Raw genomic sequence first — 23,017 nt, 5'->3', positions numbered from 1 at the left:
TGCCAAAACCCAGTGCCTCCACTGGCAGAACCAAGACCGGCCCAGCCAGTGGAGGCGCTGGCCTGGATGGTGGCTGAGCTGGCGGGTATGCAGTAGGAGCAGGAGGTGGTGTTTAGCCACCAGCTGGAACAACTGCAGGACCAATCTGAGCACTGGATGGGGCTTTTGGGAAGTCTGGTAGCTTGGGCTGGCCCCCGCCAGTGTCCCTCTACTGTATGGGGGAGGGAGACGACCCCCACCCCCCCCGCCTTCCTGGAGGTCTTTTGGGCCATGGCGGTGGTGTACCATTAGTTGGAGGAGGAGTAAGTGCTGATTCTGCTCCCGCTGCTGTCTGGCAAAGCCCATGCAGTGGCTCTCAGCCTGCCCGCGTGTGAGCAGCAGCTTCGCAGATGTCCAACAGGGCCTTGCACCACAGGACTATCGCTGGCGGTTCTAGGAGGGTCGGATGGGGCCGAAGGACTAGCCTTTCCCCTACGCTAGTCAACTCAGCGAGGCTGTGGCTGTAACCCAGGCCTGCTCAAGGGGAGGCTCGCATCATGGAGCAGGAGATCCTGGAACTGTTCATTGCGGGCTGCCCATGGAGACCACAGGATGGATCTGCTGCCATCGCCCAGGCAGCTTGAGCGCAACCGTGACCCTGACTGAAGGATTCCTCGATTTATCTCTGCACAGCTGGGGGAGGCGGCAGGGCAGCCCCCTATGCCACCTAGTAGCTGGCCTGTTCCAGCTCCAAGAAGGAGGCTCCGGGATGCTTCACCACCGCAGCTTGCAGCCTCTGAAGAGCAGCTGCATCTAAACACTCACTCGCTTCCCCCTGCCCTCTCCACAAGTTCCGGCTCCAACAGGCACTGCACCTAACCTGCCGGGAGCCACACGAGTGCCAGGGCAGTCATGTTGGAGGTGCGGTTGGCTAGGGCATGTCAGATGGAGGGGGGACAGGTGTTCCATGTCGCCAACCCTCCAACAACTTCCCTCAGTCCGAGAGGGACGTACAATGTGCCAGTAAGGTGCCAAGGGGGTATACGTGAGGCCTTGGTGGACAGACTCTGCTTGCAGACTCTGATTCACCAAGCCCTGATTCGACCCAGGGCATTGTTGGAGGCAGAGTGGGTGGAGGTTAGATGTGTACATGGGGATATTCACGAACATGCCATAGTGCAGCTTCAAATTCAATACAAGGGCAAAAAGCATAGAGTAAAGGTTGCAGTCAGCTCGTGCCTGAGGCATCCCTTAATTCTGGGAACGAATTGGCCGGGGTTTAATAACCTGTTGGAGCATTCTTTCACGTTTTTTTCAGTGCACTCTCTGAACACTTACATGGCACACTTGTTCTTGGAGGCGACCTCAACCTTGGACTAAATGAAGAAATGGATAGGCTCAATACAGCAGGAACTCAGCGTAATTGGCAGTCCACAAATATAATCAAACAGTTTATGAGCGACTTTGGTCTTTGCGATGCATGGCGCTCCCTTCACCCCACCAGTAAGGAATATACTTTCTTCTCACATGTTCATCACTCCTACTCTCGTCTGGATTATTTTTTGGTCAGCAGCTCACTGCTGAGTGACGTTTCAGACACTGAGATTCACCCTATAGCTGTCAGCGATCATGCTCCTGTATCTTTAACACTAATGCACAAGAATAATACTACGCCAAGTAAAAACTGGAGATTTAATACATCACTGCTTAAAGATGAAGACTTTATTAAACATTTTAAAAAAGACTGGACTTCATATTTAGACTTTAATGACACTCCTGGAACATCAGCTTCTATTCTATGGGAAGCAGGGAAAGCTGTGATGAGAGGTAAAATAATTTCTTTCTCATCACATAAAAAGAAAGAAGAAAACAAAAATATTCAGGAATTAGAAAAAACCATCAAATCCCTAGAAGAAGCCTACGCGTCCCACCAAGATCAGGAAACATTGAACAAAATACGCAAAACAAAACTAGAATTAAATGAGATAATTGTTAAAAAACAAAATTCTTAGTACAAAGACTACGCTTACAAAATTATGAACATGGTAATAAATCCGGTCAATTTCTAGCAAACCAGCTAAAAATAAATAAATAAAAAACAACTATGTGTGCTGTTCAAGATTCATCTGGGAACACAATATACAGTATGAACCAAAACAAATAAACAACATTTTCAGGGATTTCTATAAAACTTTATATTCACCACAAATAAACCCATCTAAAAACAAAATTGATCAGTTTTTGGACAACATAACTCCTCCAAAATTATTAGACGCTCAAGCAATGGCACTGGATTCGCCACTGACACCAGGTGAACTCCAGGAAGCTCTGATAAGTATGCCCAATAATAAGGCTCCAGGTCCAGATGGCTTTCCTGCAGAATTCTACAAAGAATTCTGGACCATTCTAGCACCAGTTTTTTACAGAACGTTGTTGGAAATCAAAGAAAAGGGCAGACTTCCATCAAATATGAATTCTGCAAACATTAATCTCCTGCTAAAACCAGGCAAAAAGACCCTGTAAATCCCTCAAGCTATCGTCAAATATCCCTTATACATGTAGACCACTTCCCCTATTTCTACGGGGTTTGGACTCAGTGGAGACCTTCAAAAAGCAGCTAAAGACATTTTTATTTCAAAAAGCTTTTAATTAGACCAGGGTTTTCATGGTGTATTTTATGACTGTATTATGTTTTTACCTTGTAAAGCACTTTGTGACATATGTCTGTGAAAGGTGCTATATAAATAAAGTTTACTTACTTACTTAGACCTTAAAAAAATCTGCAAAGCTCTCTCAAAGAGACTGGAGAAAATAACCCCCCTCTTAATTCATCCTGACCAAACTGGTTTTATAAAAGGTAGGCACTCATCAACAAATACGCGTAGATTACTTAATTTGATAGACTACTCATACAGTAAAAACATCGAAACTACAATATTTTCTTTAGATGCAGAGAAAGCGTTTGACAGAGTTAACTGGAAATTTCTATTTGCAACTTTACACAAATTTGGTTTTGGATCCTCTTTCATTAACTGGTTAAAAATATTATACAATTCCCCAACAGCTTGTGTCAAAACAAATGACCAGACATCCTCCAGCTTCTGTCTCCTGAGGGGCACCAGGCAGGGATGCCCACTTTCCCCTTCACTGTTTACAATTTTTATTGAACCACTAGCAGCAGCAATTAGGCAGAATTCAGTAATTAAGGGCATAAAATGTAAGAACGTGGAACATAAAATCAGCGTTTATATGGATGGTGTGTTACTTTTTCTCCAAAACTCACAAACCAAAATCTCTGGGGTAATTGCATTGATAAACTCTTTTGCAAGAATATCAGATTACTCAATTAACTGGTCAAAATCTACAGTCCTTCCGATTAATTGCTCCTTCCATAATTCTTCTTCTACACCACTGCAATCTGGAAATATAAAATATTTAGGTATTAATGTTTCTCCCAAGCTTGCAGATCTAACTAAATTAAACCATATCCCACTTTTAAAGAAGGTAGAAGGTCATCTGGCTAGATGGAAATGTCTACCCATATCACTCATGGGAAGGGTTGCCTCTATAAAAATGATGGTCTTACCAAAAATATATTATTTATTCTCAATGATCCCAACTAAACCACCACAAGATTGGTTCAGATCTCTAGATTCATATATGTCCAAATTCCTTTGGAAAGATAAACCCCCACGTATAAGCTTAAAAACACAAAAGACCAAGGATAAAGGAGGATTAGAACTACCTAACTTTCAGCACTACTTCTTAGCCAACAGGCTTCAGTTTATCTCAGAATGGCTAAAACATACCTTCTTAGATGAACCTTGGCTAGATGTAGAACAAGCACTTTGCAATAATCTAGAGATTTCAGACCTACCATTTATCAGCTCAAACATCCAACGACATGAATGCTTCAAAAGCATCAACATCAGCTCTTCTCTGACAGCATGGTGGGAGTTTCTGAAGTTGACAGTGTCTTCATTAATCCCATGCAAACGTACACCTATCTGGAACAACCCTGACATATTACAAAACAATAATATGATCAACTTTCCAGATTGGAGTGGTAAAGGAATCAAATATTTAGAACATATATTAGAAGGAACAGAATTTATTCCATTTGACAGACTAGTTACACAATATGGGATCAACAAGAAAAGATTTTTAGAATATCAACAAATTAAATCCATAGTAAAAAAGAAATTTAAACCGCGTCAAGTTGAACTACAAACACCACCAAGTGTGGTTCAATTTCTTACTCTTAAAACCCCCAAATTACTATCCAAAATATACAGAATGCTTTCTAAAACAGATGAATCAATATCACTTCCTATTGCAAAATGGGAAGCGGATTTATCAGTTAACTTAGACCAAAACTTCTGGTCTCAGATTTGCTTAAAAACCTTTCATCTAATTAGAAATCCCAGTCTTCAATTAATTCAATACAAAATACTACATAGAGTGCACTATACAGGTCATCGGATGTTCAAGATGGGCTTTATGTCTACCAACAACTGCTCACACTGTCAAACCAATACACCGGACAATTACATCCACGCTCTTTGGTTCTGTCCACCAGTTCAGAAGTTTTGGCGCGAGATATGTGAAGACTTATCAAAGTGTCTGAAATGTAACATTCCAACTTCCCCTTTAGTGTGTTTGTTGGGCAGCTTAGATAATGTCACTGCAGAAAAGAATATACCCCATATGATTTTCACTGCCCTATGCATAGCCAAGAAAACAGTCCTCATGAACTGGAAAAATAAAAATAATCTTAATTCTAACCAATATAGAAATTATCTATTAGATTACATTAGTCTTGATACAGCCTCTGCCACCACATCAGATCAATTGCTCTGGGCTCCTTTGATCAGCTCCATCACCTAATGGGGGTGGGGGGTCATAGTTTGGTCCCACCTTTGCTGTTGTGATTGGTGTGGGGGTAGGGACAGGCTTGGGGCATTGGGGGATTCCCCAGGAGCATCTTCCTTGGAGGGCTCAACCTGGGCCTATTAAGGGCTCGGTTGGCTCTTAGGTGACGGTTTCCTCGTGGCTGCGTGCAGCGGGGCTAGGGGAGGGTCTGTGCTGACGGACGTGGGTTACTGACCTGGTAGCCTGGCTGCCCCTGGGTGGGTCCGGGACAGGCGTGGGGTTCTGGGGGTGCTCCGTCTCTGGGCTGGGACCCTGGCTGGGCCTTGGGGGCTTGGTCCTGGTTGGTGTGTTGCCGGGGTTGTGGGTGGGTGGGTGTATGGGGGCCCAGTCCTGGCACAGGGTGCTGCCGGTGCATCAAGCCACCTGGGGGGCTCTTCAACTGGTGGGGGAGGCTGTTACATCTTGCAGGAGGTCTCCTGTCTTCACGAACTCACTCTGCAGGCGGAGGAGATATAGGAGGTGGAGGAAGATCTCAGCCTGGGCGTCTATTGTCTTGTTTAGTCTGGAAGATGAGTGGATGACGGGGTGGGTGCAGTTTTCTCTGTGGTGGGGTCGGGTGGGCCGTCCCGGGCTCTGTGGGGCCAGGCGGCGCTGCAGACCTGGGCCCCGGTCTGGATGGGCCTGGGCCCCCTTTCCCTGGCGGGTTGCAGAGTATGGGGGTGTCTACTGGGGTCAGCGAGGGAGCTGGCCCCAGGGAGGGGTCACTTGCCCCTCCTTTCCTTCCCTCCCCGTCTCCAGCTGCCTCCCTCTTCCCGCTCCACCACAATCACCCACACATGCAGGGCCTTGGGTTAAAGGTGTGTCACCAGGGTGCAGGGGAGGCATCCCCCCCCCCCCCCCCCCCCCCCCCCCCCCCCCCCCCCCCCCCCGTCCCCTGCTGGCTGCCTGTGCCTCAATTTTATCCCACAACTTAGACACTCACATTACTCACACTCTCATAACACATACATATAGGGTCTTGGGGGTGGGCACACTACACGGAATCCAAATTACCATCAGGGTGTACAACCTCACCCCTGGCGTCGTTGCCCACCTCTCAATTTTAAATGCATGTAGACATTGAGGGCTAGCAGGAGGGGCTATGTGCTTACCTGCTGCTCTCTGGCAGGTAGCTCCATGCCCTCCTGGGTTTTACATGCACCTTAGGACACACATGCATCAACACTACATATGAGCGGGCAGAGGGAGGTTTGGAGTCTTCACACACCCCCGTTCTCTGCAGCCTGCTGGAGCGGGGGGGGCTAGGAGGAGGAGTTGGGTGGGAGCATGAGGGTGGGAATGGATGTTTGTATCTGTGTGTGCCTGTATGTCTGTGTCTATATGTCAGGTTGGGTATCAGACGCCACCTCTCTGGGGACATCTCAGGCCCTCCAAGGTATGGAGGCCTATCTCCCCCCACCACTTCCCCTGCCAGTGGCAGACGCCCTCAGAAATCGGTGCGTTGGTGGTTCTTTGTGTCCAGGAATGGGCGTGCGGGTACACACCGGTTCACTCCTTGGTGGCTGCTTGTCGGGGCCTGGAGCCTGGGGCTCGCTCGGGCCACTTCGGGGGTGGGGTTCCCTCGGCCTCTCGGCCTGGGGCTCGGTCACTCTGGCACAGCTGGCTGCCGGCAGAGCTCACGGGCACGTCACTGCAACCCCTCCTGGCTTCTGCTCCGCGGCTGCTGAATGACCCCTCATCTGGGACTCTCCTCAGCTCTTTCTGGGACAGTGGTGCAGCTGCCCCTCTGTTGGTCTTCCTTGGTCTCTTGTGTTTTGAGGGCCTTTGGATGTCTGGAGTTTTGATCTCCTCCATACCTGCTTCATGCCCTGGAGGACGGGGCTGTGGCCCCCCCACACCCTCTAGCAGATCATTACATGAAGGAACCTTTTAAATACAAGCATGCTCATTCTCACAGGTGTACACACGGGTGCTCACACACACAAACTACACCCTTTTTGGCTCCTACCTCAAAGCACACTGTGCGCTGTTGATCTTACGTGCTGCACAATAATGTTTAATATTTAGTATTTACTGTTATATTCCCATAGATCATCGTGATGTTGTTTATTATATTGCTCTCTTTTTCGTCTGCTTGTTTTCTCTTTTTTTCTTTCTCAACAGGTGATCCAGGTGATTGATATATGTATTTTTTGTCTGCTTATTTTGTTGGTTTTTGTTTTTTGCCCTTTATCCCCGTCCCTCTTCTCCGTTGTTTTTCTTTCCCTCTTTCTTTCTCCCCTTTCTTTTCCCCAGTCAAGTCTTTTACTTGAGCATACGCTGTCGCCTGGGCACTGTGCAGCTTGGCTGTGAAGTATGTAAACACAGTGTATGCTTGAACGCTGAAGCCGTATCCCCTCTGTGTTTACATACTTCACAGCCAAGCTGCACAGTGCTCAGGCGACAGCGTATGCTTGAACGCTGAAGCCGTATCCCCTCTGTCAGAGGGGATACGTTGCTTTAATTAATTTATCATTAACAACAATATACAATTATGCACAAAAGAAATTACTAATGTAAAAAAAACATGGTTTTATTTATATATGTTTAGATATAAATATATACGGTGACCCCTAGAGACAAAACACGTACAAACTCCGAAGCACGTACAAACTCCATGGCACATAAAAATTCCAAAGCACGTAAAAACTCCAAAACAGAGCTACCTAGATCACTGAAATTACACAATTGAAAGCATATGTGTATTGTTTGTGTCTTTATACACAAACACTCATATATATTGAAATAATTAAAATAAAAATGTAATTTACCAAATTCGGTCGTTGGTACTTCCTGGCTTGCGTAGCCACTAGGTAACAAAAGCTCAACACTGCCCCTAGCATCCTGGAGCACTTCTGTTGTGCTTTGGAGTTTGTACATGTTTTGGAGGTTTCACGTGCTTTGGAATTTTTATGTGCTTCGGAATTTGTACGTGTTTTCAAATTTGCATGTGTTTTGGAGTTTGTATGTGCTTCAGAGTTTGTACTGTTTTGGAGTTTGTACACGCTTTGTCTCCAGTGGCCACCGTAAATATACTTTTATTTATTCACTCCACATAAAATGTAATAAACAAATTATAAAATACAAAACCCAACTATTTACATTTTCAGCTTTTTCCTTTGAAACAAATTTAAAGTGAAACTACACAAAACACTGCAAACCACAACATAATAAAATATAAATTAAAATATGCAAAACAAAAAGAAGATACACATTCTCTGTCATATATGCCTGCATGAATAAACGTTCTGAATCCTTAATCATCTGCAACTGAAAATAGTTGTGGATGATTACTATACCTTTCTAATATTGTCTCTTGTTGTCCCTGGCTCTCTTTCTCTCTCTTTCCCTCCTGCTCTGTTCCTGTGCTACTGCGAGTGTAACTACCGCCGAGTGAAGCGGAAAAAAAGTGCGAGAGAGAGGGTGAGAGAAAGAAGAAGAAAAAACACGGCTCCCAATAAGGAGCCAGCTCGCGTCGTTCACTTCAAAGAGTCAGCTCTAAGAATCGTTTCGTTCGTGACCGACACATCACTACTGTGTTGGCTATAGAAGCTGATGCTTGCATGCAATGCTGTGTTGCCAGCACGAACTAGACAGACCGTGCTTGGTTTTCTGAAAGAGCATTTAAATGGCCTGCCCCTCCCCCATGGCTGCCACTGCTGTGGACACCAGATAGGCAGGTCATGGGCTGGGTCCCCTCCCACACCTGTTGCTGATTCACTGCTGGTCCCTCCCACAACGTCCTTCCCATGGCTCCACCTCTGTGAGGCCCTGGTCAGTGGAGGTTGACTATCAGGTGGCGGATGTTGAAGAAGCTTCCATCCTCTCCTCCGCTGTTGCCCACCTGTTCCTGGGCTGCCCCCTGCTCGTCCCCAGGCACAGTGTTCGGTGAGATGGGTCCCTTCGGCTCTTGATTGGAGCATGCCGGGTGTGGGAATTAGCCCTTCCTGAGGTGCCATCTAGTAGAGTGGACCTCAAGGTTGATGCTATCACGCAGCCTCAGCACCTCCTGTCTCAGGTGCCGCTGCTGCCTGATTGGTCTGGTTGCAGGCACTTGTGTGCCCTGCCTCCCAGCATTTATAGTCCCCTGCCCGCAGTTGGTTGCTGCCGTGCATGGCGGGAGTAGTTGCCTTTGGCCCCTCCTCCAATAACACCCCCCCCCCCCGGACAATGTTGATTGTCAGGAGGTTTATATTTCTGACGCTTGGCTCCGGTCAGACAACCAGGATTGCCTGATGGGACTACCTGTCTACCCTGCGGCCACCTTGCTGTGAAGAAGCTGATGGGCCTATGCAGGCGTGTGGAGACGGCCATGTTCAGTTGAGGCGGGGAGGACGCGGAGCCTAGGCTCAGCTGTCCTCCAGCCGCCCTCCTCCCTCCTCCCTCCTGACATCCTTTGAGTTGGGCCTAGTGGCCAGCACTGCTGTAGGCTGTGTTCCCCTGGCGTATTGCCCGTGCTTCGCCGGTTTTATACGCCAGTCGGACCTCGCTGCGTCTGATGGATCGGCCAGCGGTTGACAGTTCTCCGGCCTGCGGCGCTGGCTCTCTGTCTGGCAGATTGCCCAAATGTTGTGGGTCTACATGGTCGGCAGGGCCGGCTTAGTGAGCTGACACCCCGACGAGCCATGTCCCTGGCTGCACTCCAGCTCTAGGCTGTCTTCCCACGGGTGCTCACAGACACAAACTACACCCTTTTTGGCTCCTACCTGCGCGCTGTCGATCCTACGTGCTGCAAAATAATATTCAATATTTAGTATTTACTGTTATATTCACATAGATCATCGTGATGATGTTGTTTATTATACTCTCTTCTCAATCGAGAATCTGTGACAAGATCTGAAAACTGCTGTTCAGAAACGCTGTCCATCTAATCTGACTGAGCTGGAGCTGTTTTGCAAAGAAGAATGGGCAAGAATTTTAGTCTGTAGATGAGCAAAGCTGGTAGAGACAGACCCTAAAAGACTGGCAGCTGGAATTGCAGCAAAAGGTGGTTCTAGAAAGTATTGACTCAGGGGGCTGAATAATTACGCACACCCCACTTTTCAGTTATTTATTTGTAAAAAAATGTTTGGAATCATGTATGATTTCGTTCCACTTCTCACGTGTACACCACTTTGTATCGATCTTTCATGTGGAATTCCAATAAAATTGATTCATGTTTGTGGCCGTAATGTGACAAAATGTGGAAAAGTTCAAGGGGGCCGAATACTTTTATTAATACAGCCACTGTATTAATCTCTGTCTCTCTTCCACAGCATGTCTTTATCCTCTCTTCCTTCTCTCATCACAGCAGATGGCCCCTCCCTGAGCCTGGTTTTGCCGGAGGTTTCTTCCTGTTAAAAGGGAGTTTTTCCTTCCCACTGTCACCAAAGTGCTTGCTCGATCTTGGGGCGATCGTGGCTCAAGACTTGGGAGTTCGCCTTGTAATCGGAAGGTTTCCGATTCGAGCCCCGGCTCGGACAGTCTTGGTCGTTGTGTCCTTGGGCAAAACACTTCACCTACCGCCTACTGGTATTGGCCAGAAGGGCCGATGGCGCGATATGGCAGCCTCGCTTCTGTCAGTCTGCCTTGGCTACAACTGTAGCTTGCCTCCACCAGTGTGTGAATGGGTGGATGACTGGGTGTGTAAAAGTGCTTTGGGGTCCCTAGGGGGGACTAGTAAAAGCGCTATACAAATACAGGCCATTTACCATTTACCATTTTGCTCATAGGGGGTCATATGATTGTTGGGTTTTTCTCTGTATGTATAAAGTGCTTTAAGGCAACTATTGTTGTGATTTGGCGCTGTATAATTAAAATGAATTGCATTGAATCCAATGCACAGAACTGTATAGACCCATCTTTCCTCACCATAAGAACTATGGGGCTCCACTAGACACTGTGTGACACTTCTGCCGCTACCATCTCCAGCCTAGCAGCGGATTCTTTCTCATCTATTTGTCTAGTTATCACAAAAGAGTGAGGATGGAGTAGTGGAACCTGCACCGATTTTTCAAAATAGTCAGGTTGTCCTATGCAACATACACATCTCTGGACTGCTACCAGGCCTGCCACATAATCTTAATCATCAGGCAAAGGTGAAAAATTGTTTTTTCAATATCCTTGTCATTTCCTAGGCTGTTGTCTTCACTCCTCAAGTCCAATATCTTGTTTGTTGCTGGCTCTATGTACTGTAGGCATTTCAATTTCCATTTTTAATTTCAAACCTATGGTTATATTTCTGCTTCTTTGCCCGGGCCAAGTTAGGGTTACCTAGAACCTTCTGTTGCTTCTTGGTCACCACATGGTCTCAGGGATCTGCTTTGTATCAGGGGAATTATGCGTGGCTTGCTGCGTCCCTCAAGTCCCCAACAATGTCTTTTGATTCAGCATCTAGAGAGTTCCTGATTATATTAGGGATGGGTACCACCTCACCTCAAGATTCAGCCACACCTACTTCCAGTGATGGCCAATCCATCTGACTTTGGCAATGGCATGATTCCAGGAGACAGCAATTCCTCTCATGCTAAAAGATACTTGAATCACATTGGCCACACAATGCACTTCTACATATGAATGGGTTCTTCTCTTTCAGTGACTAATTCCAGCCGAGTGGCCTATCTACCTCTATACCACTTTTTGTTATGGCTGGCTGTAGTCCTTGGCAATCCAGATACCAGCAATTCCAACCTCTTCTGAGTTACTCTTAGGTGTGAATCCTGATTTTTGAAGATGTAGTGATCTCCACTCCATTCACATATCTTTACTTCCTGATTTATGACAGGACTGTTAGTCCATATCACATAGTTTCCAGTCAAATCCTAACATGCAACCCACCAAAATGGATGAACAGCCCCTTTGGTTCCTGGTTTAGTTTGTTGGCCACTTTGATTCCTGGTTCCTTCTACCTTGGAATAGGCTAAACTGCTCTTCTTTTACTTGGACATCCCTCTTCTTTAACAAAATTGTCTCCAGTATGTCAAACTCATCAATTCAATTCAATTCAATTCAATTTTATTTATATAGCGCCAAATCACAACAAAAGTCGCCTCAAGGCGCTTCATAGATACAGACACAAACCCAACAATCATATGACCCCCTATGAGCAGCACTTTGGCGACAGTGGGAAGGAAAAACTCCCTTTTAACAGGAAGAAACCTCCGGCAGAACCAGGCTCAGGGAGGGGCGGGGCCATCTGCTGTGATTGGTTGGGGTGAGAGAAGGAAGACAGGATAAAGACATGCTGTGGAAGAGAGACAGAGATTAATAACAGATATGATTCAATGCAGAGAGGTCTGTTAACACATAGTGAGTGAGAAAGGTGACTGGAAAGGAAAAACTCAATGCATCATGGGAATCCCCCGGCAGCCTACGTCTATTGCAGCATAACTAAGGGAGGATTCAGGGTCACCTGGTCCAGCCCATCACAACACTGCAGTGTCCTTTTGATGGTCACGTGCCTTTATCCACACTCTCTGCCCTGCATGGAACTGGTCCCACCCAGTCTTTCACAAAAGTGCATTGATTTAGCTCCTCTATTTGGGTCTCGAGACCGGTCTCAAGACCACTTTTACGTGGTCTTGGTCTCGTCTTGGTCTCGACGGACTTTCGTCTTGGTCTCGACGGACTTTGGTCTTGGTCTTGTCTTGGTCTCGCTGTCTTGGTCTTGCTTTCTCAGATCAACATCGTCAGATGCCTGACTTACAACTGTATAAAACAAAAACTACACACAATATTCGAAGCACATAGCGCACAGTCGTAAATTCCCCCTAATTTTGGTATGATCCGAGCTCAGGCACTAGGCGACTGAGCACAGCACTTACGCATGTGAGCGAGGGGGGAGAAGCTGCTGCCTGCAAGTTTGCTGTAGGAGAAGCGCAGACAGAGGAGAGCTTAAGTTTGACCAGGTACCAAAGCAAGTCATTCGTACTGTACAAATAATGTAAATATGACGGTGTATCACAAAAGATTGATATCAAACTATCACTTGACCCATATTACATTACTTGCTCTTCAAGTGAATCAACAAATGGCGAAATGCGTGTAAATGGAGAGTCCTCTTCACACACTGAGGTTAATCATGGAGTTCCACAGGGTTCGGTGCTAGGACCAATTCTGTTTACATTATACATGCTTCCCCTAGGCAGCATCATTAGAAGACATAGCATACATTTTCACTGCTATGCAGATGACACCCAGCTCTATCTGTCCATGAAGCCAGATAACACACACCAATTAGTTAAACTGCAGGAATGTCTTAAAGACATAAAGACTTGGATGGCCACTAACTTTCTGCTTCTTAACTCAGATAAAACTGAGGTCATTGTACTCGGCGCTGAAAAGCTTAGAAATATGGTATCTAACCAGATTCTTACTCTGGATGGCATTACCTTGGCCTCCAGTAACACTGTGAGGAACCTTGGAGTCATTTTTGACCAGGATATGTCCTTCAACGCACATATTAAACAAATATGTAAGACTGCGTTCTTCCATTTGCGCAACATCTCTAAAATTAGAAATATCCTGTCTCAGAGTGACGCTGAAAAACTAGTTCATGCATTTATTACTTCCAGGCTAGACTACTGCAATTCATTATTATCAGGATGTCCAAAAAACTCACTGAAAAGCCTTCAGTTAATCCAAAATGCTGCAGCAAGAGTACTGACAGGGACTAGAAGGAGAGAGCATATTTCTCCTGTTTTGGCTTCCCTTCATTGGCTTCCTGTTAAATCCAGAATTGAATTCAAAATCCTGCTCCTCACATACAAGGTCTTAAATAATCAGGCCCCATCTTATCTTAATGACCTTGTAGTACCATATCACCCTATTAGAGCACTTCGCTCTCGCTCTGCAGGCCTACTTGTTGTTCCTAGAGTATTTAAAAGTAGAATGGGAGGGAGAGCCTTCAGTTTTCAGGCCCCTCTTCTGTGGAACCAGCTTCCAGTTTGGATTCAGGAGACAGACACTATCTCTACTTTTAAGATTAGGCTTAAAACCTTCCTTTTTGCTAAAGCATATAGTTAGGGCTGGACCAGGTGACCCTGAATCCTCCCTTAGTTATGCTGCAATAGATGTAGGCTGCCGGGGGATTCCCATGATGCATTGAGTTTTTCCTTTCCAGTCACCTTTCTCACTCACTATGTATTAACAGACCTCTCTGTATTGAATCGTATCTGTTATTAATCTCTGTCTCTCTTCCACAGCATGTCTTTATCCTGTCTTCCTTCTCTCACCCCAACCGGTCGCAGCAGATGGCCGCCCCTCCCTGAGCCTGGTTCTGCCGGAGGTTTCTTCCTGTTAAAAGGGAGTTTTTCCTTCCCACTGTCGCCAAAGTGCTTGCTCATAGGGGGTCATATGATTGTTGGGCTTTTCTCTGTATCTATGAAGCGCCTTGAGGCGACATTTGTTGTGATTTGGCGCTATATAAATAAAATTGAATTGAATTGAATTGAATTGAAATGAAAAGCCGAACAACAATGCTGTTTTTTTAGAGAGTCCATGAAGCTATGAAGTGCTCTGAGCACTCCAGTTTGCCTACAGGCCTAACAGATCTACAGATGACGCAATAGCAAGTGGACTTCACATTGCCCTCTCCAACCTGGACCAGAAAAACACATATGTGCATATGCTGTTCATTAACTCTAGCTCCGCCTTCAACACCATCATATCATCCAGACGCGTCCTGTCTGGAGCTGATGTTCAGTGACCTGAACATCAGCTCCTCCCTGTGCAGCTGGATCCTGGACTTCCTGACAGACATCCACACTCTCACTCAGCACAGGTGCCCCCGAGGGATGAGTGCTCAGCCCCCTGCTGTACACCCTGTTCACCCACGACTGTACAGAAACACACAGCTCCAACACCATCATATATTGCAGACGACACCACCATCATCGGCTGCATTTCTGATGGAGATGAGATGGCATACAAGGCAGAAGTGAGAGCCCTGACATCACGGTGCCGCGACAACAACCTGCTGTTTAACGTCAGCAAAACCAAGGAGCTCATCATGGATTACAGGAGACTGCAGAGAGGAGGCCACACCCCCATCCACATCGAAGGAGCACAGGTGGAGAGAGTCATCTGCTTCAGATTCCTGGGCACACCATGTTGGTGTGATCACAAGAGCAGCAAGACAGCGGTTCTTCTTCCTGCGGCGCCTGAGAAGATTCGGCATGAACCCCAGAATACTAACAAACTCTGCACCATTGAGAGTCTTCTGACTGGCTGCATCACCACCTGGTATGGAAGCTGTAACGCTCAGGACCAAAGCTCTGCAGAGGGTGGTGAGATCAGCACAGCATCAGCAGGACTGAACTGGCAGCCATGCAAGGTTTCCATAGACAGCGCTGCACGAGGAAGACCCAGCGGATCCTCTGTGATCCCAGCCACAGACTTTTCACACTCCTGCTGTCCATCCAGGCAGTTTAGGAGCATCCAGACCCACACTACCAGACACAGGGATAGTTTCTACCCACAAGCCATCCGGCTTTGGAACTGCTGACATTCTGCACACATCATTACACACTCACTATAGCTACTAGACTCTACACAGTGTCACTTTAACCACTTTAAATCCTCACTGCACAAGATTTTTGCAAAAAATGTAAATACCAAACAACTTTCTTAAATTCTCTTATTATTTAATGCTTAAGTATTTTGTTATTGTTATTATTATTGTTGTTGTTGTTATTTTCTTATTTAATATAACTGCACACTTTCATATGTTCATGTAAAGCTGAGGAGCACGAGCTAAATAATTTTATTGTGGGTAAATGTGGCTACGCTGTTTATCTTTATATGACAATAAAACTTGAAACTATTGTAGAATGACTTCTCTAATTCATAGGTTATGGATTTCATGGCACTTTATGTATATTCTACCTATATATCTCTAGTTTCTGTGAACCATAAGGGCTGTCTTCTACTTACCTAGCACTGTGAGACTGATGGTACTCCAGTGGTACCGTGGCCCAGTCTTGACTTTGCAGCTGTACTCTCCTGAGTCTGTCAGTGACAAGTCACTGATGAGCAGAGATGCGTCGCCTTTTAAGTACTCTCCAGCAAAAGCTACACGACCGCGTTGTCCTTCATTGGGGTCAAAAACTCTTCCAGAAAAGTAGGTAATCACCTGGTAGGAGGATGTGAAACAGGTGGGTAGTAATGGTAGTGGTTTTGTAACATCTCATGCAAGATAATGCATATATAGAGGAACAACAATGTCCAGTTTATCTACAACAATGAGCAAATATATATCAGAGAGAGAGTCAAACTATATGTGCTTAAGAATTTTAATATATATGTTTTTAATTATTTGAAAAAAAATTATTTAAAAATGGAAGAATGCTGATAAAACACTGCTTTGTTGAGCCTACTACCAATGTCAAGGACCCAATGTTGCCATTTCTTTGTTTGTTTGTTTGCCTGGAGTAGGGTTACACAAAAACTACCATACTGAATTTCATGAAATGTAGTGGACAGGTAGACCATGTGGAGAGGAAGAAATCCTTTTAAATGTTGGTGAGGATGAGGAAGGTTCTGGAAAAATATCAGGTTTTAATGCGTTTGATTGCAGAATTTGCATCATAGAACAGCGAGCTGTTGGCTATGAACAGATCTTTGAAATGCTCTTTATTTTCTGTCTGTGCATTTAACAAGGCAATGCAAAATACATTAATTGCAACAGCTATGGATAAATGCTGTTTTCCATTTGCAAAAGGTATGCACTCTTTTGTAGTTTTTTTATGTGCTACAAAATCACTGAAATAGTTTTATATAGAAAAACTACTATAACTACAACTTAACTCATACAACCTTTGTGTGAAACTTTTCATGATGCCTAGAAAACCTGTGCAACTGAAAAAATTCAAAGTAACTTAAATATTAAAATATTAATTAAAAAAATATTAATAAAAATAATATTTTACTAAAATAATAGTTTAAAATGACTATGAGACTATGGAAGAGAACAGGTAACAGTAGGTTTGTTGTTGTCGATCCACAATGGGCAGTGAACCTCATGCATTGAGAGACACATACCACTCTCTGCCTGTTGGTTGGCTTGAGGAGCAGCCACTCAATGTCCAGAGTGGGATGATCACCAACCCAGAAGTGATGGTGGCAGGGCAGCGTGGCATTGTCTCCAACAACCCTCTTCATCACTGTCTGGGCACATGTCATTAGCACACCCAGCAGAACTGTAGAGATACAGGCTTCTTCAAGATCATTGTTCACTGCATCATATCAACATAAATATAATAAATAATAAACATTCATGAATCCTAGACAGAGATGTGATTTGAAGATATAGACATTTAAAAGTGCTTGCATACTTTTTGTTCTTAGTCCTTATTGTAAAATCTGAAAATGAACAGGAGTGTCTATTCAAAGGAAATAGATGCTTTAGCAGTGTAGTTTTTGACTTACATTACATAGATATTTTAAAACTCATGTCATTCAGAAACTGGTCAAGTTATAATGATTTGTTGAAAACTTATAATTGGCTAGTCAAAGCTTTGGTTTTAATGTGAGATTTTAAGTGAGATCTGAATAACTATTCAGGCAGGTTCATTAACTCCACAAACATGGCCTCTATCAGCAGAGATGGGCAATAACGCGTTACAAGTAATGTGTTACTGTAATCCGATTACCTTTTTCGAGTAACGAGTAAAATAAGGGATTACTATTGCAAAAAAATTATTTAGATTACTGTTACTTTCCCGTAAGCACGCGTTACTAAAACCGTGATTTTTTTTTGCGAGAGTGTCTCATGACAGTGACGTAAGCGAGTGCGACATTCATGGCAACAGCTGTGTGCAGATCAACAATGGATAATATAACGAGTGCAGAGAGAGTATGAGCGTGCAGCGTTTAAAGCGTGGAAGTACTGACCTTACTTTGAGTTTGATTCCGTAAAAAGTGACAAAAACATTAGTGTCCGCTGCTCACTGCGTGGGAAGAAAACTTCTTTTTACAGCAAAGAAACCCCTAAATGTCCAAGCAAGCACCAAATACGCTGCCGCTGGAATGTGAAATTCACAGTAGTGATGTGTCAGTCGCGAACGAAACGGCTCTCAGAGCCGGATCTTTGAAGTGAACGACGCGAGCCGGCACCTTATTGGGAGCCGTGGGTTATTTTTTTCTTTCTCTCACCCTCTCTCTCGCACTTTTATTCTGCTTCACTCCGGGGGCGGTAGTTACACTCGCAGTAGCACAGGAACAGAGCGGGAGGGAAAGAGAGAAAAAGAGAGCCAGGGACAGCAAGAGGACAACATTAGAAAGGTATAGTAATCATCCACAACTATTTTCAGTTGCGGATGATTAAGAATTCAGAACGTTTATTCATGCAGGCCTATATGACAGAGAATGTGTATCTTCTTCTTGTTTTGCATATTTTAATTTATATATTTTATTGTGTTGTGGTTAGTGGCGTGTCCCCCCCCCCCCCCAATCAGACTGGCCACCCCCTAAGCTAAAACAATAAAATTCAATCAAATATCAAATGTACGATTATGTTTTCACAGTGAAGCTCAGATATCCGAGTGTAAGTGAATGCAGCATCGGCTTCTGTACTATGAGCATCACATTAGCAAAGGAAGGAGAGCCAAGCACGAAAGACGGCAGAGCAGAAAACAAATTTTCGGCGAAAGAAAAGGAGGAGAGAATAAATGTCCCGGTAAGTAATATTAAGTTTGCTGAGTTTAGTAAACTTTGCTGAAATTAGAATACCAAGGAAAAAATAACACTTGAAGAATTATTGCAGCCGTCAAATATTTCAGACAGTAGGCTACTGGGGGGAGCTAGCATAAGAGTTATGAGTTATAAGATATAATCCAAGTCGTAACATTGCTGTATGGAGCTGCAGATTTGGTTGCAGGTTAATACTGGCAGTGTCACCATGCCAGCTGACTGTATTTCATCATCAGCCAGTGTTGTTCTTTATACATCAATATTACTAAAGTTTACCATAAGGCAGCACTTACACTACACTGTGCGGTCTAGCTAATTTCTCTCCTTACTTATCCTATCTGCCAGCTCCATGTTATGAATAGAGTGTAAATCACCCCATGAAATGGCTGTGCCATGTTCAATGCAGGGATGTGCAGTTCTGGTTCTCAAGGCTGCCGTCCTCCCGGTTTCAGATGTTTCCATACTTCAACATAGCTGATTTAAAGAATCATTTACAGACTTGTGCACAGATTATCTTCTTTTTTTTAATAGGCAGATAAAGTTTTGCATTGGCATTGGCTAATTTGCCAATTGTTAAAAATGTTTGTATTTTAATATTCAAAAATGTTTTTGCCCAAAACATATGTGCGCTGTCCTTGAATGCTTAATAAACACTGACAAAGCACTGATTGTTTCTCTTGTACTTTATCAACACAGTATCTAAAAACCGTAGTGGTTACAATCTCATTCTAATAAGAGTTAAAAGCGCATTCGGTTATTAGGTTTACAGAGTTATTGAATTATGGTTAACGGTTGGTAGAACACAACAAAAATTTTCTAGACACACCACTGGTTGTGGTTTGCAGTGTTTTGTGAAGTTTCAATTTGCTTCAAAGGAAAAAGTTGAAATGTAAATAGTTGGGTTTTGTATTTTATAATTTGTTTATTACATTTTATGTGGAGTGAATAAATAAAAGTATATTTACGGTGGCCACTAGAGACAAAGCACGTACAAATTCCAAAACATGTACAAACTCTAAAACACAACAGAAGTGCTCCAGGATGCTAGGGGGCAGTGTTGAGCTTTTGTTACCTAGTGGCTACACAAGCCAGGAAGTACCAACGACCGGATTTGGTAAATTAATTTTTCTTTTAATTATTTGAATATATGTGTAGTGTTTGTGTATAAATACACAAACACTACACATATGCTTTCAATTGTGTAACTTAAGTGATCTAGGTAGCACTGTTTTGGAAGTTCAGTTAACGCTAGAAATGTGTTTTGGAGTTTGTGCGTGTTTTGTCTCTAGGGGCCACCGTATATATTTATATATAAACATATATAAATAAAACCACGGGGTTTTTTTTACATTAGTAATTCCTTTTGTGCATAATTTTATATTGTTGTTAATAATAAATTAATTAAAGCAACAAAACAACCTGAAGAGCCGGTTCTCTAAAAAGAGTCGGAAATCCCATCACTAAAGTTTAGCTAATCCACCGCCTCCTTTAATAATAACGATACTTGTAAGAAATTTATCCAGTTTGCAGCTCTGGGTACCAGGATGAATGAATTAGAGAACCAGCTCCACACCATTGGCCCTGGCCTCCACCAGGCTGCTGTAGTCAGAGTGAGTGAAGGTAGCTTAGCCACTATTAGCTGTATTAGCCAGCAAATGATGTTGAAAATCAGACCAGCTGAGTGACTATGAGCAGGAAGCATAGCCCTAAATAGAAGACCCTTGTACACCACCAGCCTCTGCACACTTTAAATGGATTTTCCCCACACAGCAACACACCAAGAAAAAACATGGCAACTCTATCGTGAGAAGCATAATGCTAGAGACATGACCGAGCATTGTTTATTGCCTTCCATGGGCCAGAGCAGGTGGCACTAAAGAAGCCCTGAAACTGTTGACGAAGAATCAACATAGATTATTTTGATAGATAGTTATGTTAAAATGATATTTCCCATCGGCAGTGATGCCAGAAGTCAAAGGTCATTAGAACATGTTTACCATGTTTAGCATACTGTATTCATCTTAAATCGCTGTCTGTTTTTTTATCTTGCCCTGTTTGGCACTTATTATATTATAACAAAAGGAAAGACACCCAGCTGAACTAAAATGATTCATGTAGCAAACAAAAACTGTTGTGAGCCGCCACCCTTATATCTCCTTTGGGCTTTTGGAGCCTTGAACCGACTTTTAAAAAATAATTAGAAAAAAAGCTCTATGCTGCTAAAAAATGAAAAATAGATATTTGCAAAATTCTGCCTAAATATGTATTTTACCTGGTTAATGTGTGTGGCGGGGCGTGGTCTGCAGTGCCGCTGCAGGGGAGGGGGACGCACCTGAGCGGCACCCCCAATCACGCCTCGCCGCCTTAACGTCTGCGCTATCTGTGCTGTTGTGTTGTTGTTGGTGTGTGTCGGGCTGTGAGCTGAAAAGCTACAGCCGGCTGTGTGCGTACAGCAACTGTGTGTGAAAAGTGGTCAGTAAAGAGATGTTGAAAAGCGTGTTCATGCAAACATCGTCGGGTCTGCCGTGGTATGTTTACAATAAGACTTCTGCTCCTGAACCTCTGCGCACAGCGTCGGCAAATCGGGGCTTTCACCTTTACAGGACTGTAAGCTGTCGTCTGTGAGGCGTGAGCGTGTTTGTTTTTAACATAGTTCACGGTGGAGCTACTGACATAATGTGGATCCGAAGATCCATAATTGACCTACCTGGGGTTGAAAGTCTCGATAAATGCACGGCGTTTCGGTGGGTACACCGGCTTCCGCGAGTGTGACGCTTATTTTGAGCGATAAAAAAAAAAAAATATATATAATTTTATTTTTATATTTCAATATCACAATCTTCCAATTTAGAACTACAAGTTAAAAAGTTAAAAAAGAACTAACATAAATAAAATACACTTCAGCTAAATACTTCTAATTTATTTTCCCAAACCACGCGGAGCCGCACTATAAGGACTAAAGAGCCGCATGCGGCCGACCCCTGCAATAGGACAATAGGAAAGATACTTTCTCTCCTCTAGGTGCAGTGCATTGTTGCCGCTCATCCAAAATGAGACGTCTTTGCAAACACCATTCTTCTCAAGCAGGCTCACGTTGCTCCACCCCCTCTTCCATAATCTGCTGTGATTGGTTGTCCTGCACTCATGTGACTGAGCCTTACTGAGCAGTAACACACTGTAGTGAGTCAGAAAGCTGAGCATCGTGTTGAAGTACTCTAAACGAAACACTGTAAACATGATGCATGTTTCTCTACTGTGGCCAAACCACCAACTTATATGAAGACTTAAAGGAGCTTGAAAAAAGAACTTTGTCCTTGAACAAGCAGCAAAAGAAATGAAGGGAGGAGGAAGGAAACCCCTGAAACAGACAAAAGTAACAAGGGAAAAAACTCAAATATAATTGAGTCTCTCAAGAAAACTGAATTACCATTAACTGATTAACAAAAAACCTCAAACTGTGCAGCAGTCAAGATCCATGCCCAGTCATTGCTACCAGCAGGTACTGACCGTAAGACCATATTGTAAACACACCAATGACTTTTACTCATCACTGCACATTTACTGGCAGGCTGCAAGGGGAAGCTGCAAGCTCCCAAGAGAGACACTGATGTCAAGCGATTCAGCTGTTTTGCATTATTTTAAAAGGAAGACATCTTTGGATGTGCAGGCATACTATTCCACCAAACTGACAGGACTAAAACTCAATTCTATTTTATTTATATAGCGCCAAATCACAACAACAGTCGCCTCAAGGCCGTGATGGCAACATCACTACTATGCATTGATACTGTCATAAATATGACCTTTAATTCAGCCGGCTGCATTTCCATCTTATCAGACTGAGACGTGGCTAGAACAGTTATGAGTAGCTCCTTCAGCAACAGTTTTCAACTTTTTAAATCCAGCTAGTGATTTTGTCTTCCACTGACATTGTTACGTCTTTTATTACCAACAAATTACAGTGTTCTTCATTAAAGACTCCTTTTCTTCTGCCTGTCAGCTCTGGCATTGTTACACTAAATATAAAAATAATAAAATTATCTAACAAGAGGAACCTGCAGAGAGCTTATAGAGCTCTTGTTGGTAAAGCAAATGTGTTTGGCACAACACAGCGTTCAGACCATGATCCTTCTTTTTAACATTGCTGCACATGACATGTTTGAATTCAAAAAGAGAGTTTAATATTTTGGAACAGTTAAGCGAGGCATTGTCTCAATTGTTGACGTTCAGTCTTCAGCTGAGCAACTTTCCAGCTGGCACCACGCATCCTCTCCGGGTCCCAACATCACTGAAGAAGGGGAGAGCATGAAATAAAGTGCAGCTGCCCTACCAACCTCCCCTGCACTGCTGCACCACCCCTCCCTTGCACTGCTGCACCACCCCTCCCCTGCAGTGGAGCCATAGACCACACACACACCTCCGCCACAAGCTCAGATTAAAAAAGTGTGGCTAACTTTGA

At 44.1% G+C, this 23,017-nt stretch overlaps 1 protein-coding gene and 1 long non-coding RNA gene across 2 annotated transcripts in view; both read right to left on the bottom strand.

The window, feature by feature from the left end:
- The window catches only part of LOC146509486 (CXADR-like membrane protein), a 70,708-nt gene that overhangs the window by 14,447 nt on the left and 33,244 nt on the right, over positions 1-23,017 (bottom strand). The window contains exons 2-3 of the mRNA XM_085173655.1: positions 16,909-17,066; positions 15,802-16,000 (exon numbers count right to left, since the gene is read on the bottom strand). Coding sequence (XP_085029781.1) covers positions 15,802-16,000; positions 16,909-17,066 — 357 coding nt within the window. The remainder of the gene's footprint in view (positions 1-15,801; positions 16,001-16,908; positions 17,067-23,017) is intronic.
- Positions 7,345-14,328, bottom strand: LOC146509487 (uncharacterized). The gene is made up of 2 exons (XR_014876285.1): positions 9,133-14,328; positions 7,345-8,799 (listed from the first exon to the last, which is right to left on the bottom strand). It is a non-coding gene; the product is annotated as an uncharacterized LOC146509487 (long non-coding RNA).

The sequence above is a fragment of the Neolamprologus multifasciatus genome, chromosome 10 (genome assembly GCF_963576455.1).
Source record: "Neolamprologus multifasciatus chromosome 10, fNeoMul1.2, whole genome shotgun sequence".
Taxonomy (NCBI): domain Eukaryota; kingdom Metazoa; phylum Chordata; class Actinopteri; order Cichliformes; family Cichlidae; genus Neolamprologus; species Neolamprologus multifasciatus.
Note: the sequence above shows the minus strand (reverse complement) of the source record. Positions and strands in the feature narration are given on the sequence as shown.